The 17,940-nt window shown below is 33.6% G+C and overlaps 1 protein-coding gene and 1 long non-coding RNA gene across 2 annotated transcripts; one reads left to right on the top strand and one right to left on the bottom strand.

Annotated features, from left to right (window-relative positions):
- Positions 1-118: 118 nt before the first annotated feature.
- LOC145324780 (uncharacterized) lies at positions 119-2,094 on the top strand. The gene is made up of 5 exons (XR_013881322.1): positions 119-187; positions 515-581; positions 842-934; positions 1,090-1,135; positions 1,215-2,094. It is a non-coding gene; the product is annotated as an uncharacterized LOC145324780 (long non-coding RNA).
- A 6,746-nt stretch (positions 2,095-8,840) lies between these two features.
- Positions 8,841-15,691, bottom strand: LOC145324776 (uncharacterized). The gene is made up of 10 exons (XM_080167411.1): positions 15,569-15,691; positions 14,926-15,073; positions 13,814-14,367; positions 12,966-13,469; positions 12,588-12,677; positions 12,043-12,107; positions 11,230-11,375; positions 10,737-10,896; positions 9,715-10,218; positions 8,841-9,360 (listed from the first exon to the last, which is right to left on the bottom strand). The coding sequence occupies exons 1-10, from the start codon at positions 15,609-15,611 to the stop codon at positions 8,998-9,000; spliced, it is 2,577 nt and encodes an 858-aa protein (XP_080023537.1). The 5' UTR covers positions 15,612-15,691; the 3' UTR covers positions 8,841-8,997.
- Positions 15,692-17,940: the final 2,249 nt, after the last annotated feature.

Genomic DNA, 17,940 nt, shown 5'->3' with positions numbered 1-17,940 from the left:
TCCTAGCCACATGATAACAATATATTAGTTAATAAGATAAATTCTGCTTCATGAATAGTAATTATTTGTACGCCCCCTAGAACAGAGTTTAATATTTCCAGTTACACTATTTTTCTATCCGCCTGGTTTATTTCATAGTAAATAACAGGCATTGTCAGGCATGTGTTGCTCCAAGAAGATGTTATGAGTAAGTATTTAATTTTTATTCAGACAAAAGAAATAAAGTTTTTAAAAGCAATACAGTATTTCAAATAGAATACTGATTTTTTTCCTGCAGATTCCTTTCAATCAATGAGTATATACTGAATAACCTTTTCAATTGGTTTGTTAATGATGCAATCAGAGACAATTGACAAATACACATATATATATTTATTATAACTTGGAGAGAAAGAGATGGTTACATACAAAAAGAGTAAAGTTGATTTTTAATATAAGAATGCTTTGAAATAAGCAGGGATAAAGAAATCAGACAAAATATATCTTATAAAGCTAACATTTGGTTTGAAAATAGAACAGAGGAAGAGAGTGCTGCTGATAAGCTTCCGAGAATGTTAGCTCATGATCAAGATTTGGGAAGAGTAAGAATGCATTTTTCTATTGATAAATCATAGGGAATATTAAAATAACCATTTGTTTTTTACTGGCAACAGTTCCAAACTGATCTTTCAGATTATCTTCATTACACAAAAACATTCAAAGGTTCACTACTATAACTTACCTATCTTGTTTTATGCACTTCATGCATCTATCCTTTTTTACTAGTCTAAAATTATTTCTTATCAACATGATCCTAAGTATGAATATTTTTTTTAGTTATTTCATTTAATTAAATATTAAGGCTGCTGGTGGAGAGGATATTGCAGCACCTGAGGAACCTACATATGATGCTAATAAAAAACATGTTGCAGTTGACATAACAATGCATTTTAAGGTAGTTTTTAAGTTTAAGAATAATTGACTTTGCATTACATCTTTAGAATTATTATGATTTTTGTATCAAAAGATATCATCAAAATCCATATTAGTTATGTTAATTAAAGCATTTTATAGGGAAATAGTATCTAATTAAATTGTTTATTTCTAAAGAATCACATGTCTCCAAATGGTGATGTATCAACAGCTCTAGGCACAGGTTCACTTAAAATTTATTTTTTGATTAATCATAATCATTAATCTTAAAAATAAATTTATATTTCTTTTATACTTTATAGAATGATTTGGACCAGAAAGTGCTGGCTCAAAAGAGGTCTTTTCATGACTAGAACCCATGTACAGAACATATAAATGCAACAGTCTAAAAGAGACAAAAAAGAAACAAAAAAAGTTACCAGTTTTTTTTATTATCAAAATATTTTTTTTTGTTGGTTATCATACTTAATCTTAGTAAAATTTTCATATTTAATCTTAGTGGTGGGTATCATTCCAAGTTTTGAATGTTTTATCATTCTTGTTTCAATCATATTTAATCTATGTTTTCCTGTTTTAACACTCTTAGAGATGGATCCAATATTTAATCTTATTCATTTTTTTATCATATCCCAATTTCATTTTGGTAACAAATTTGATTTTCGTCTAATTTTGAAATTTAATCGTATTTGCACTTGGTGGTGGGTTTCATATTTAATCTTATTTGCACTTGGTGGTGGGTTTCATATATAATCTTATTTGCACTTGGTGGTGGGTTTCATATTTAATCTTATTAGCACTTGGTGGTGGGTTTCATATTTAATCATATTTGCACTTGGTGGAGGGTTTCATATTTAATCTTATTTGCACTTGGTGATGGGTTTCATATTTAATCATATTTGCACTTGGTGGAGGGTTTCATACTTCATCTTATTTACACTTGGTGGTGGGTTTCATATTTAATCTTAATTTGCACTTGGTGGTGGATTTCATATTTAATCTTATTTATTCCTAGTGTTCTTCCTATTTACAATTTTTATATTAAGAGTTGGCATTTAAATCTAATCTTAATTCTTAAAGGTTATTTAATGTATCTATTCTATTAGCTGTGTGCTTATTTTTGTTTCAAAATTGTTCAATGAAATTATATATTACACATTTATTCAATAAATATTTCACATTCAACGCTTCTTTATTTTTAAAAGTATGCAAAGTTTTGATGTCAGATTATATATTTAATAAAGATTGCAATTCCTTGAAGAAAATATCAATTCTAACAGCACTCAATGTATTATAATTGTATATGATGTTATTAAGTGTGAAAATTACTCACTAACCTATAAGTGAATTCTAGTTCACTATATGGATAATGAAAGTATTATTCATCTGAAGCAATGTGTTAGGTTCAAAGGTTGTTGTCCCTTAGTAAAAGTAGCCTGAAGAAAATACTTTGCTGTTAGACTGCCACAATTAGACACAATATCCAATCTTAGATGACTCAAACATCAATAAAAACAAGGATGACAACATCCATAAGTAGTGAAGCTCAAAAAAATTATGAATGGATATTGGGTAAAAATTACTATAAAGCGGTTTCATACAAGAAACATTAATCTTGATAAAATATGGGAATCAAGAAACCTTTAAAATCTCACAAAATCTGAAAAATCTAGGAATCAATTAAGCACTGCAATTAATAGACTAATCTTAACGAAACTTGATGGAATTATGTAGAATATGAGCATATATTTCAATATATTTTCAACCCCTGATAATGTCAGCCATCAATCCAGAAAAGGAATCAAGAAAACCATGAAAACCTAAAAATCTAGGAATCAATCTAGCAACCCCAAGAATAGACAAATCTTAACAAAACTTATGGAAAATATGTAGAATGTAAAATTAAATATTCCCTAAAGCACTAAGCAAAATATGTAAAGTTACTGATATGCTATCTATATGACCATACTAAGTGCTGATAATTTTGCTTCTAGCTGGTGAAATATTCTAACAAAATTTCTTTTATTACTTTGAAAGATTTTCAACTTAAAATGTCATTTTGGAATTATAATTTTAAGTTGGAGGCTTAATATTTAGAATGTTAAGTCTACTTATGAAATTCTTCCAGCAGTTAAAGCAGTGTATTTCCTGCAGGCTTTAAATATTCAGATGGTTTTAGACTATTTTTTTAGCCCCTCCCATACACATTTACATATTGCCTACATTTTGTGGGCGTTGCCGCTAGTATACTATAATCAAATGACTGGCTAAGGTAGACGGGTCCAGTTGTTGGATAAGGACGGACTTATCAAGAGAGAATGCCATTTTTTGTGTGTTAAAAATCACGAAACCTTTACATACAATTAACTTTATGTATAACAAAAAATTAAATATCTATATTCAATGATGGAGAAGTGATTGTTTCTCTGCACATGAAATTTAACTGGATTTTGGATGGCTGTTGTTTAAGGGATTTACTTCTCCTTCCTCTCGTAACCCCCACAGACCCCCCCCCCAAATTCCCCTTACAAAAGGTTAAAAGAAGAAGATTCTACTCAGAATAAAATTCAGGGTGCTACACAAAAGCGATTGTCCGATGGGGAGTGGTAACTGTCAGGGAGGGAGGTGACATTTGTTCTTTACACTTGTACCCAAAGTTTTTATCATAATATTTTCTTATTCGTTGGCTTAACAACTTTGGGGGCTTTTGATGAATTTTGATTGGTCGGATTGTTAATTCGAGTGTCCAAACTTTTCATTGTAATCTACAGAAGGGGTTATTTTGTTATCATCGTTTGGGAAGTAAATCAATTAAACGGCCATTGTCTTATCCCTGTAGACCCCTGATAACCTTCACACATGATAACAAGGATAATTATTGATCAAATTCACAAGTAGCGGAGCAGTTTAATAAAGAACTTGCAAGTCGATTTTTGATAGATATTGATAACAGGCGCAACTCATACCATGCATAGTTAGAACTTCTCAGACAAAGGTTGTGCAATCAAAGAGTTTGTTGTCCGATGTGTCTTATTTAACTTAATACCTCAGGTGTTTTGACGGAAAAGGAGAGATTTGGCTCTCCTTAGTTAGGTAATGCTCTGCAGACAGACATACATAAGAACCAATTTATAGAGTAGCTGAGCTACCAATCATAATTTTGTTATTATATTATACACAGTGACCAATACAATGAGATTAAGAACATTTAATTATCAATTAAAATCTAATAACTTGACATTGCTGGTTAATAAGTCAGATTATTCATTTCTCGTATTCATTCAAATCCGGTGGATAGGAACCGGTTCTCATCCATACGAAAAAAACTATGTCTAGCATCGTATTATATCCAGCTTTCTACGAATATAAAAATGTACAATCATAAGATTAAAACCGTTTTTTTTGCCCCTAGGTGCCGAAGGCACGGGCTAAAAACTGGTTTTAATCTTATAATTGTACATTTTATATCCGCGGAAATCCGTTTATAATACGTTAAAAGAAATAATTATTATATTATTGAAGGGGTGAGCTACAGAAATTAATCATTTGGGAACAGATGAGTGAAGGTAGGGATATCTAGAATAACTAGATAATAGAGATGACCTATAGACATACTGTCTAAATTGGCCGATAGGAAAAAACAATAGGTATATTTAAGGCATGTTATTCGTTGACACATATTACAGACCTTGATGCGTGAGGGCATATTTTTTTAGTAGCAAAGCTACTCTATAATTTACTTTGTTCGTCCGTCCGTAACGCTATGGGGGAAATGGCATTTACTCAGCCCCTATAAAAGATAGAATTCTATAACTTTTTGACAACATTTCCATCATGGAGGAGCACAATTATAGGCGGTCGAACTGCTTTTTAGCAGGTTTTAGGCTATTTTCATATTTTTCCCCATATCTTTGGTGTTCCGATTTTTAAAATTTTTTTAATTAAAGATATCAAAATTAAATTTCCCGTCGTTTGAAGAAAACAACAATGACGGTCGGACAACCTTTTTGTAGATTTTTGGCTATTTTTATTTTCTATTCTTGATTTTAATAAATACACTTAAATTTTTTTGTACATATTCCCATCCACAATTTTTTGTGCTTCGCTACTTATGGATGTTGTCATCCTTGTTTTCATTTCGTTCGCATTATGAGTCTGCCATAAATTGTCGCATATCTTATGATAAAGCTTTTCTTGGGTAAATTAATTCGTGTAAAGATTTTTCCTTGGTATAACGTTAAGCATAAAACAATAAGTTAGTTATGATTAGTTCAATTTCTTATAATAAAGTTAGGTTTCTAAAAAACTATCATTGTTGCCCATACCGTGTATCCTAATATTAAAAGGAGTAAGCTTTTTTGTCTGTAGCGAAGGATCTCGCTAACCGCTGAACCGATACAGTCCTCCTTTACAGTGAAGCTTCTTATAGGTTTCGGGATGGTTTTAGGCTATTTATTTTTTATAAAAGTACGGGTAGGTAGGTTTTAGGCTATTTTACTGCCCTTATTTTATTCCTTAGATATAAAGCCCCTAGATGCTATGGGCGCAGCCGCTAGTGTAACAAAAAGTAAACAAAGAATGCAAAAATCTTTTTCGGGTTTAACGTAAAACGGAGTAAGATGGACCATCTAGATATATTATATCTATTTAAAGTAGGGTTGGAAATCCATCCTTTTTTTTTGACCGGATTAGAATTATTACAAAAATCCGCCCAAAAATGAAACAAATTAATCCGTGGATTCGGATTCTAAATCTGCGTTTTTTTTATATTTTCACAGTAGCTTTTCTCCTATTTCTAGACCCTAAAGCGGCCATTTTCTAAACCTTACTCAACCTAACCTATTTTAAAATAAGCATGAAAAACAAGTGAAATACCTATTCGAACCAAAAAAAACTCAAGACGCTAATTTTAGCCTAACAAATAACAATCCGAATCCGCTATTACAATAACGGATTCCGAAATTGTCCAAAAATTAGACGGATTCCGGATTGCCAACCCGAATTTAAAGATTGTAGAGTTGCTACGCATTCTAAAACATACTAACTGTTATAAGAATCATCAGGCAAATTTTGAAATCGATTAATAGTTAATTCTCGCATCGTATTATAAACGGCTTTCCGCGGATATAGAATGTACAATTATGAGATTAAAACTAGTTTTTTTTAAATCAATGAAAAGAGCTAGCGATTATAGAATAATTATAGAAAAGCTTTGCTGTAAAAAAATATCTTTTTTTTGGTTACAACAAATATATTTTCGGATTTGTACAAAAGAGTAAAAAAATAATAATACAATATCAAAATATTAATAATGCCATCAAAATATCATAAGCTTAGCAAATATTATCAAATATTCGGCTTATGAAAGACTACATGGTAAAAAATAAGTAAAGGCACTACAGATTTCCAGTTATTTTAAATACATTATTTTTAATAAAAATGCATATAAAAATAGTAAAAATAAGACTGTTTATAATAAAATTTTCAGCAAGGTTTTAAAACCAGTCTTCATTTTGTTCATAACAATGATTATAAAAGTATAAAAAAATTGGTGAGGTATTCTGATTTCAAATATGTTTAAAATGTTACTTTATTTTACGATAAAACAGAGCTTAAACCATTATAATAAATATTTTGAAAATAACCAAAACAGAATTTATGAAATGTTTGAAACTTGAATGTAAGAAATACATCCTGGCTTTATAATAGATTCAAATAATTGGAATAACATAAAAAAAACTTATGAGTATTTCAAGTATCCACCAAAATTTTGTTAATTTTAATGATTTTTTTTCATATATAAATTTTGATATTTTTGAAGGGTTTGGGTTATAGGTACTTCAGGGGAGGGGTTTGCACCCTTCAAAACACTCTATTGGGGCTTAACGCCAAGAGATGGCTCTGTGATGCAACCAATTTACACCTTCCCAAGAATTTTACCCTTCCCTAGATTTGGTTGACTTCCCCCCCATTCAAAATCATCCCATCTCTTTTCCTCACGCTTGCGTTATTTGATCTATGGTGGTTTCTTTCATTTTTTCTTTACATAAGAATCACAGTTATGTTAACAATAAATAAACGAAAACGTATTGTGATATTAACGTAAATATTAGATCTTGGAAACCACTATAGGCCTACACGCAATTGCCTAGGCCTTCTTTGCAATAGGCTTGAAAATCCGGCTTGAGGGATCGGTTTTAAAACAAACTTTTCAAGTACTTTAGTATTTTTTTACATGAAAAAAAATCAATTGTACCTATAATTGGCTGTACATGAATACCTTTCTTTTCGAAGATTTTTGAAGAGTTTTTGGTGTAGTTAAAAAATAGTTTTTGAAGATTTTGTTGGCAACCCCGGATTAAAAAAAAGAATGGTGGTTGATTTTAAACAAAAGCGAAACAATCAAAGCCTAGATAAAATTTTCAGAACTGAATTGGCTAAATCATTCACTGATTAAGGCCAAATCAACTGTTAAAATGGATGACTAAAACAATAAATGTTATTATTTAAACTCTGATTTATTGTAAAAAAAAAGTCAAGAAATGCATGATAATAAAATATAATCTAGAGCTAATGCCGTTAACTTTCTTACTTTTTGCCCTCATATTAACTTTAAAAAAATGGAAAAACTTGTTCAATTTACAAAAAAAATACAGGGCAAAAGTGTTTAAACTAGAATCAAAGCTCTCCTTGTATTAAGAGTACATTTTGTACCCTGAGAGGGTACATTTCATAATGTACAATCAGTACATCCAACTGTCCAATAAGGATAGAAATATTTAACATCAAATAGGAGAGGAAATGGTAGGTAACTAAATCTTTAAAATGTACGATAGAACAACATGTATACCTAATTAAAGGAATAGAATTAGAAAAGGATAAAAACAGGAATTTTTTTATATCAACAAATATAATAAAAGAATGCTTATCATTGCAATGTTTTAAATAAGGAATAGAGAATAAAAAAAATAAGTCTTTGGTCAATAAAAACACTTTTTATGGATAAAAAAAGTTTTATATTGGGATATTTTTTTGATTAGATGATGACTAGAGAAAAATGGGATAACGTTGGGTTCTAAAATTGTTTGATTCTGAAGTATCACAGCAAAACAGAAGTAGCTTAAAACCTGTTACTGATCTGTTACAATGCTAAAATGAACAACTATGAAACCTAGCTCATGAAAATGCCAATCAATTAATGAACCTTAAGACAAGATTCTTAATAAAACGGCTAAAACATTGAAATGATAAACATTGATTTTTAAAAAAATGAACATGGCAATAAAAATGGTCATGATATAAATGAGAATTTGCTAAAAGTTAAAATATAATTAAGTAGCCACAATGATAGAGAGTGAAGGCGAAAAAATTCAGTAACAATAATGAAAATTCTTATTAAAACCCAGGGATTAAAAGGGATAAGACAATGGCCGATAATTTGATGTACATCACCAATGAGAATACACAAAATTACCCATTCTGCAAATTACAATTAGTGGTTGAATAAAACGTTTGGACTCTTAACCTAATGAACGAACCAATCAAAATTTAATAAACGTCCCCAGTGCTGTTGAGTCAACGAGAAAGAAAATATTATTTTAAAACTTTAGGGACTATTGTAATAAAAACAGCCTAATAATGTCCCCCCCCCCCCCCTGGTTCTAAATTCAGAATTTATATAATTGTTCCTTAATCATTTACACTATACATGAATATTTATATATATATACACTTTAGTTACATATTTACACAACTGAGTGAATTTTCGGTTTCAATTAGGTCCGTACTTTCAGACTAGTAACTTTTTTTAAGGTTACTTTTAATAACACTTTTTCTCAAAGAATGAATTTATATTTTAGTTTTGTCACTTTTTTACAAGTTTTTTATTCTGTTTTATATTAACTATGTTATTGAACTAGAATCTTTTTCACTTTTGTATTTCACTAGATTATTATTCTAATTTCATTATTTAGATTATTTCTATGATAGATGGTTCTAAATTATGGAATTATTACAGTTGGGATTTAGCCCAAACTGTTTTATGTTATTGTGACTGTTATAATCATTAGAAACCATCTTTATATATCATCAACAAACTTCTTCAATTTTACTATCACTAACAAAACATTCTTCATATTTAAGATAATTCTTCATACTACGTGGCAGGGTCAGTTCATCAATACTCTTATCCTGTTCCGCCTTCTCCTTAGTGACGGTGGCCAGGGACTGGCGGATACGCAGCCGTGCCATGGACATAAGGCTGACCGGGCCCGGGTCCAGTGAGGCCAGATAGCGCATGGTGATCTCGCAGTGGCCCCACACCGCGCTCACTATGATGTGCAGCTTCTTGCCCTTGAGGCCGGTGTGGGCCACCCCCAGGTAGGTACCCTCCACGATGAAAGACAGGGTGCCCTCCTCCATGTCCAGAACCATTATGAACTTGTCAGGAACCTGCAAGATAAAAGCAATAAGAATACTTTTGATCCTCAGATTCAATGGATTTATTATTACTTAGATCTTACACTAGAATATCATGTACTCTAATAAAGTAAAACTTAATACTGGCTAAAAAAAACAACACCTATACCTCATCCCTTACCCTTTCCTCCTACTGGATGAACGAACTGACCAATAAGAATTGTCCATGCTTGCAACTTAAATTGACGACAATTTTTCTATCTTATTAAAATATCCACATATATTCTTTATCATCTGTTTATCCATCAAAAACATGAGGATACTAACATTTTTCTACACTTAATGTCAAGAAAATTGTTGATAAGATAATCATACAACATTGTTTACCTGGAAAGTTTCATCAGGTGCGAGACAGGCCGGATATGTAACTCCAGGCCTGTTGCTGCTGTCATGATACGCCTTATTCCTCCCGAGATCCCATCCCCAGGTCTGATCATTATTTCCAATCAACGACTGATAGCCCACACTGTGCAGCGGAGCCGCCAGTGTAGCGAGTCCCACTACGGCATGAGTTCCACGCTGTTGCGACGGCCAGTTCAGTTCGAATACGTGCAGGCCGCGTTCATAGCCGACACGGCTGCGGATACAATCTGTCGACTGGGCCACAGGATGGCGGTGTAGGGTCAACGGATCGTCTTCTTTTACATAAATATTAAGGCTGCGATCATCGGGATTCCAGCTGTTGGCCTCCATGACGGCGCGTGGGGACAGCGGCTGATCCATGGCCAGCTGCAGCCGCTGGGACATGACCAGTTTTGTGACGGGCACTTGGCTGCTGGGCATCGGACATAACTTGTTCCCAAGAAGGCCACCTCCAGGCGAAAGGATCTCCTGCAAAAGAAACATTTTATAAATTGAAACTTATTCTAGAAAATAACAAACAAAAATAAATGATAAAATGAAATGCTTCAAAATGAAAATGATAGGTACTTTGGCACTTTGTTTATTTATGACTAAATGTGTATAAAACTAAATATACTTCCTGTGGATTTTCTTATCATATTATATCAAATAATCCTTTTGTGACCATTTAACAGAGTCAACAAAGGATATAAATCAATGAAAGGTATCCTTATAATAACTCAATGTTAGGTCAATTTTAGGACTAAGTAGTGTCATAAGTAGGTTTATGTATAAATTGAAAATATGGGGGGGGGGGGGGGGGTGAGTTTTTCGTTGCCCGCAGGTTTAGAGCACTGAAGGTAATTGCCCTTTTGAGTTGGGCATTAGGAACAAAAAAACACATGACATTACCCTCCGATCTTATTTTGAATTATATTTGCTCATTATACAATTTAAGAAAAGCACCGAGAATTAATTTATCTTCCATCCATAACCCTGTAACCTACCTGGTTGCTATTCTGTACGCCACGACTGTTATTGCTTCTGCGCACTCTTTGGTCTGCTCTGTTACGCTCTGCCTGCCGACGGTCAGACAGCGCCCGTGGCTCTCCATACGGCGGGGAGCGGCTGCTCTTCGCCCGACGTTCAGTTCGACTTTTGGAAGATCTACGATAAAGATATAAATTAATTGATTGATTGGCCAAAGTTTCTAAGAGTTAGTTAGGACCTAATACTCCTGGAGTATGATGAGACACTTTTGAGATGTTGTTACATGGACCTGTAACAAGCTTTACTGTAAAGGAGAACCATATTGGTCCAGTGGTTAGCGAAATTAAAATTACAGACAGAAACACTGTCCTTAGGTTACTATAAAAAAAATCGCTTATGGCCAGCAATTGCACAAAAAATAGCATAAAATAAGGTTTACTTTAAATGTCTTCAGTATGATAGTGTTAGAACAGGCAAAAACTAAATAAAATAGTGATTTATATACAATACCTATATTCCGAGGGGTTGGATGCGTCCCTGGCATCTCTGTAGCGAATATTATATATAATTCTTCCCTTGTATCTCTTTCTGCCGCGAAGCTTTCCCTCAAACTTGAAGCTTTCGTATATCACAATTTCATTTGGCCGCAAATGACCCTAAAAACAAGAAAAATTAATATTCTTATCAAAATCCCAGGGGTGTATATTCTACATGGGATCCCCTGCTCAAGGGGGGGGGGGGAAATAAAAAATAAGTGGTTGGAGGGGAAAAAAATGTAAAAATTAATAAAACTGAAAACATTTTTTCCATTTCCCCCCCTCCTTGGTGAAAAAAATGTGTGGTAAGAGGGATAAAATAAATAAAATAAGAGTTCTTTAAATATTTTTCCATTTTCCCCCCTACTTGGTAAGAAAAAACTAGGGGGGGGAAAAAAATAAAAAATTTTGTAGCAGGGGAAAAAAAATAAATCTTATGCAGAATATACACCCCTGCAAAATCCTTATACCTATAAAAGTAACAGGATCTGTATTTAGATATACGTTATCGATAACTGCTGAACCGATATTTTTCTTTTTAAAAATAATATTGAGAGGGGGTCAATTCACCCCCTCCCCCTTATCATCTTCAAATACCTCTAGAGGCCTCTAGACGCAAATAATAATACTACAGCAATAGGCTGTTTTTGTAAAAGATCAGAGAATTTAGAAAACAGCTAGACCGATTGCATTTTTAAATTTTCGAACTCTGTATTAAAGAAGAATAAAAAGTTTTATTTCCTACGATTCTATTCGATTTAAGTCTTTAATGTTTGGAATTCTATACCTGGCAACCCACAGGACAATGTACAGTACATCTATGCCTCTCATCTACATAGTCACGCGCCGTTCCTGAACATTTTAATAACTATGAATATCAAATAGAGTTGTTATATATATCTATTTTATCTAATGATTTTGTTAAAAATAGACTGGTAATACTTTATCGCATCGTGTCATAGACAGCTTTCCGCGGATATTAAAATCAAAAATGAAAAATAAAGATTTGAAACCAGTTTTGTTCGCCCGGGCATCATTTTTTATTTTAATATTTGCGAAAAATTGTCTGGAATACGATGCTACACATGATTTTTCAGTATGTCTGAGAAGCAGTTCAATTTTAGCGGATACTTATTGGTTTTTAAGCTATACTGGGAAATGGATTGTACAATAGTTTGTGGACTTTGGAGTGACCTTATTGCACAACCTTGGTCTAAAGTAACTGCCGCTAAAAGTGGAATAACGCATAAATAATACGATGTTAATTTAGAGAACTGTCAGACTAAATATCGTGCAATCAAAGGGTTGTTTGTCTGTGGATATGTTCCCTACCTGTGTGATCAAGTCCATGAATCATATCAGTCTCATCAATGTCAGGAAGATCTTCTTCTTCAAGTATTTGGATGTCCAGGTTCTCTTCACCTGCAACAAAAAGTTTGTTGTTGTCTTCACTAAATTTATTCTAATCGATATTACTTAGATGTTGCACCAGATTTTCATGCGCTCTAATGAAGTAATACTTTTAGCTGGCTAAAATAACGACACCACCTATCCACCCCCTCTACATCATCCCCGCCCCTCCAACTAATTGAATGAACTGACCAACTGATGTCCATATTATCAACCTAAATTTTCAATATACTTGAATCGAATAACAGATAACCTTAGGTATTCAGTACTTGTAATTATAAAGGGTCAAATAAATTTTACCTTTTAGTTGTGCCTCAAGATCAGCTTCACCCCCCTCCCCCACATGAATATAGGCTACTCTGTCCCCAGGGGGGAGCTCCTCCTCCTCTTCCTCCCCCGAGCTGGAGGAACTCTCCTCCACCACACCCCCAACTCCACTTGCCCCCCATCTCTCCTCCCCGCTAGCTGTCACGTGACTTCCTCTGCGCCAATGAGAATCGTTCTTCCACTCGGAAGCAGAAGTTGACCGACCGCCTGCGGAAGCACGAGATGATGACTCATGACCGTGCGAAGAAACCGCCGGTATTCTCGACCTGCTGCTGCTACCGCTACTACCACTTGAACTGGAGCTGCCGCCGCTTGTTCTAGTTAAAGACTCGGAGGCCGGATTGACTGAAATGGAGGCGGACAGGCGTTCACTGCGTCCTCCACCTCCATGGTGGTGTGAGTAATGGCTGCTGCGCCCTGACCCACTGTGGCGCTGCTGGGGATGTGAAAGCCCTCCGGGACTCCTCACCCATGTACCTGAAATATTTAAAATATTTTATCTTTATGTTTTAATAATATTAAACATTAAGTTTATTTGTAAAGAATGTGTTATTTAGTACAATTTTGTGTTAATAGCTCTATTTAATTATGAAAGTATTTTGGATTAAGGATGGAAAGAAAACGAAGTAGTGGGCTTCGTCGTATTTTCACAGTGTCTTTTGATAGGATAGGTAATGTTAATGATTGCCCCGCTTGGTTAAGAAATGGCCTCCAGGGTTAGAGCCCCTCACGTCACAGGGGCTAGGAATAAGAGAAAAGCTAGTGTGAAAATACGACTTTGTTTTCTTTCCATGATCATTTTTTAAATTTTCTTAATATACCTTGAGAAACTGATTTCCAATGTCCATCTCTGTGCACGGGCGGGTGAGGCAAATTGCCAGTTGTTGCGGCCGCCACCGATGGCGTTGGCACATCCGCGGTCACGACCATGGCCGCGCTGCTGGCCGCAGCCGCGGCCGTTGAAAGAAGCGGTGAGGTTGAAGAAATGCGGGTGGATGAAGTGTGATTGTGGTGGTGCATGCTTGTTGAGTTGGTTAATGGACTAGTTGACCGCGCACGCTTTCGCGGATTTTCCTGCTCCCGCCCGGTCAAAGGCTCCCCACTTGGACGCTTGTTGTGGCCTGTTGCGGCTGTAGCTTGGGCGGTAGCTGCTGATTGATGCTGATGCCTATCTGGCATCTTTGTCATAGCCTCTGCGGCGACCAGATGACCGGCGGCCGCTGCGAGACGCTTTTGTTTCTCTTTTGTGGTTGTGTGAATGAACTGCTTTGTGGCGGCTAGTGCCTGCTCAATTTGTTGTTTTTGTTGTTGTTGTGCACTGTCAGCTGACTGCTGGATAACATTAAGACTAGATGATGAAGATAAAGGCAAGCGCCTAAAAATTAATATCTTAAATTAACTTTTTATAAAATGCTTTATTTTCTCTTCAAATATTTTAACTTTTAAAGACTTTAATTCAATCAAAACTTTTCATATTAGAAAGTTACAGAGAGAGGGGACAATAGGCTGTTTGTTACACTTCAGTTTTATAATAAAGGTTTATTATTCGTTGGCTTAACAACTTTGGAGACTTTTCACTTCAGTATATTTTGATAGGTTGATTCATGAAGTTAAGTGATCAAACTTTTCAACCACTAACTTTAATCTACAGAGATAATTTTGTGTTTTCTCACTGGGGATGTACATCAATTTATCAGCCATTGTCTTATCACTGTGACTTCAGATCCCTGAGAAACGAACTAAAACTTGAAAACAGACATCCTGCAAGGTTTAAAAGCAATGAGACAATATTAACATTATAAATTAGCTTTAAGTAGACATGAAAGAAACCTAAATACAAAAAAGCTTCGCTATTAGGGTTACAATTAATCTAAAAACAGAATGAAATGTAAGTTTTTATGGTAAGTAAAAAGTTAATTTAAGAATCCTATGCCTTTGATTGACTGAATCTTCAGCCTTTGTAATTTTGCAGGAGTCCTTGGGTGTAGTATAGGAGTCTTTGGGAGTACTATAGGTGTCTTTGGGTGTCTCTTGGTTGGCCTCGTGTGGAGTAACAACACCTACACTGTTCTCATGTTCTCCTGATTGTTTTTTTTTTATGTCATTCACATATTCGTTTTAAATCTATATTCATAAATAAAAGTATCTGTATGATATTAGATGAAAAAGCAGCTTCCCTCAAAGCGTACAATCGAGCAAAGAACCCCCCCCCCCCCCCCTCCAAACCCAATTATTTAGAAAGAAATGAAAAGTGGGGATAAATTTCGTGTTTTAATTTGGTTTAGGATATTTTGGTTAAAAAAGTAGCCTTGCAGAGTTAGAAACCCACGTAGGGGTGAACACTAACCCCCCTACCGTATTCATATTTACTTTAAAAATAAAAAAGGGAGGTTCAATGCTCGCTAGTTACTTTGAGTGAAAAAACCTATGAAAAGGACAGTTAACTGTAGTCGAGTAACAAGAACAATCCGTTACAAATCAACTGACAAACCGACCCTTATTGAAGAAATGTCGCTTTCAGATAATATACAGCTCTGCTACTGTATAACATTAGAATATGTGAATGGTTAGTCTGCCTGGTTGTAAAGGGCCGCTGCTCCCGCTTCTGGTTCGAACCATCCTAGTTCATTCTGCGAGCTTCAGATATTCAAATTTATCACAAAATCATTTTTTTATTCTGAAAAAAAAACAGGATTATAAGTTTTTGTACAATTTTGAATAACATTTTATTAATAACTATTTATCTGCTCAGCCCGCAACATTTATAAGCTCTATATAGGGGTAGGAAAATGTAGAAAATAGCCTAAAACCATCCTGGGACCCATGTAAACCTTCCCTACAATAGATAACCCATTCGATTCAGTAATTTTTGAAATCTTGAGCTTCAGACTAAAAACCCCATTACTTTACATTATAAGATATAATCACAAAACCAATACTACATGAATTAAATTCAAAAAGTGTACCTAATCATTACCGAAACACCTCTGCACAATTGTAGAACTACTACCCAACTACTAACATTTAATCATAAATACTTCAGTTTAGTGATTATATAAATTATGTAAAATTAATGACTTAAGTTGGCTATATAACATGTAGGTATAGGACTATTGTAAATTGTAATAAGTAAGTACAGATAAATCAACCTTCTAGAATCATACACATACACATACCCACAAAGGACTGGTTTTCTGTTGGTTGTTAAGTGTGAGTCTTTGTTTGTGTGTGTGTGTGTATAAGTGTTTAACAACACATAAAGAAATGCATGATGTATTGTTAGAAGCGAAGCTTCTCTAAAATTTGCTGTGTCTATGTAAAAATATATGGATCTATTTTTTATAATTTTTAGGCTTCTTTTTAATTCTCAAACTTAATTAAAATTAATGACATTTTTGCCCTTGAATTATAGGCAAAGGGTTCGAAACCCTGCTTTATGTACAACCTACCCTCTAACGTTAACTAATAATATATACATACAAATGACTGTTAAGTGTTTAAGTCTTTGTGTGTGTGTGTGTATTATAACACACCAAGGTCAATCACACATGATGTGTGTGTGTGTGTAGAGGGGGGTGTTCTAAAGAGGGGAGGGGTAGTCAAGTTTAATAACGGGACCACTATGCGATGTGTTAGAACTCAGACATATACATGTTGAATAGGGATATAGATAATTAAAATCTATTAAAACATTATTCTTACACTAAGAGTCAGATATTTGTATTTGAAATACTCATTTGGATGCTTTATACCTTCACTTATATTAATAACTAATAATAGTATAATAGAAATAGAGATTTTTTATTTTTATGATTAAAAAATTAGAACATTTAAATCAAAATACAAGTCTAAGTTAAAGGAGTTATAAAAAGTTTTGATTCCATATTGAATATTTTGTAAAGTCTCTATTAAATTCATTAATAACTATGTTCTACTATTAGTTTTTTTCTAAAACTATCCCAATCTACTAATTCTTTGTATAAAATGCTTCAATATAGGTTCATATGAGGGAAGGGGGGAGTTTTTTTTTATCTAATACATTCGAGGGATGTTTTGTTTTGTATACAATATGGGGAGGAGAAAAGAAGGGGGGGGGGGGGGCAGGGACAAATATGATTCTTTGTTTACGGTTTACAATGAAAATATCACTACAAAAAAAGCAAAAATCTGTCTTTTTCATCTTAAAATTTGACAAATAAATACAAATACCGTTCAATTTGCTTCTGTTTACTTTAAAATAATATGTGCCACCAAATAATGTATTAAAAGTGTAAAGAAACAAAAAATGGATTCTTAAAAATGCTTTAAGTTTAAAAAAGCATCACAAGAATGATATAAAAAAAACATAACAGTATTCTCACAATAAAGTAACAGGATGTCTGTACAGAAGGATCTCGCTAACCGCTGAACCGATATGGTTCTCCTTTACAGGGTAGCTTCTCATAAGTTTATAAATATTAATATACTAAAAGTAATCAGATTTTAGACAAGTTTAAACTATTTTTCTAAACTCTAATGTCATAAAATAAGACGGACAACAACCAAAAAAGTAGAGAGAAGCTTCGCTTCTCTAAAATAAAGGTTAACAGTGTATTCCAATTAAGATTGAGTCTAACACAACAGGGTGCCATTATGTTAAGTTAGTCCAAAAACTTGATATTTAAATGTTATCTTTTAGAACAATTCTTAAGTTGATTACGTAGGTAGTTCTAGTAGATTGGAGCAATATTCAAACAAGCAATAAATAACTGATACATTAAGCATTATAAAACCCTTTAAGATTTTCATATTTCTTTTAACATTTTAGCTCATATTAAAACATTTACTGTATAGGTATAAACAATACTTATAACAGCAATTTAACTTTTTAAAGAAAAAAAAAATCAACAAAAAGTTATTTTTCCATGGAAAAGTCAATAAACTGCCGTGGAACAGCACAAAAAGTGGA

This window comes from Acartia tonsa, chromosome 7 (genome assembly GCF_053477335.1).
Source record: "Acartia tonsa isolate MP-2025a chromosome 7, ASM5347733v1, whole genome shotgun sequence".
Lineage (NCBI taxonomy): Eukaryota > Metazoa > Arthropoda > Copepoda > Calanoida > Acartiidae > Acartia > Acartia tonsa.
The sequence above is the reverse complement of the archived record's forward strand: the minus strand, read 5'-3'. Positions and strand labels throughout refer to the sequence as shown.

Bases quoted from the DNA above. Each gene is read 5' to 3' on its own strand.
- LOC145324776 (XM_080167411.1), bottom strand. From the start codon at position 15,611: ATGGTTCGAACCAGAAGCGGGAGCAGCGGCCCTTTACAACCAG. The intron at 13,470-13,813 runs GTATATTAAGAA...TAAATATTTCAG, and splicing joins TTGGAAATCAGTTTCTCAAG to GTACATGGGTGAGGAGTCCC. The intron at 12,678-12,965 runs GTAAAATTTATT...TTTTTGTTGCAG, and splicing joins TCTTGAGGCACAACTAAAAG to GTGAAGAGAACCTGGACATC.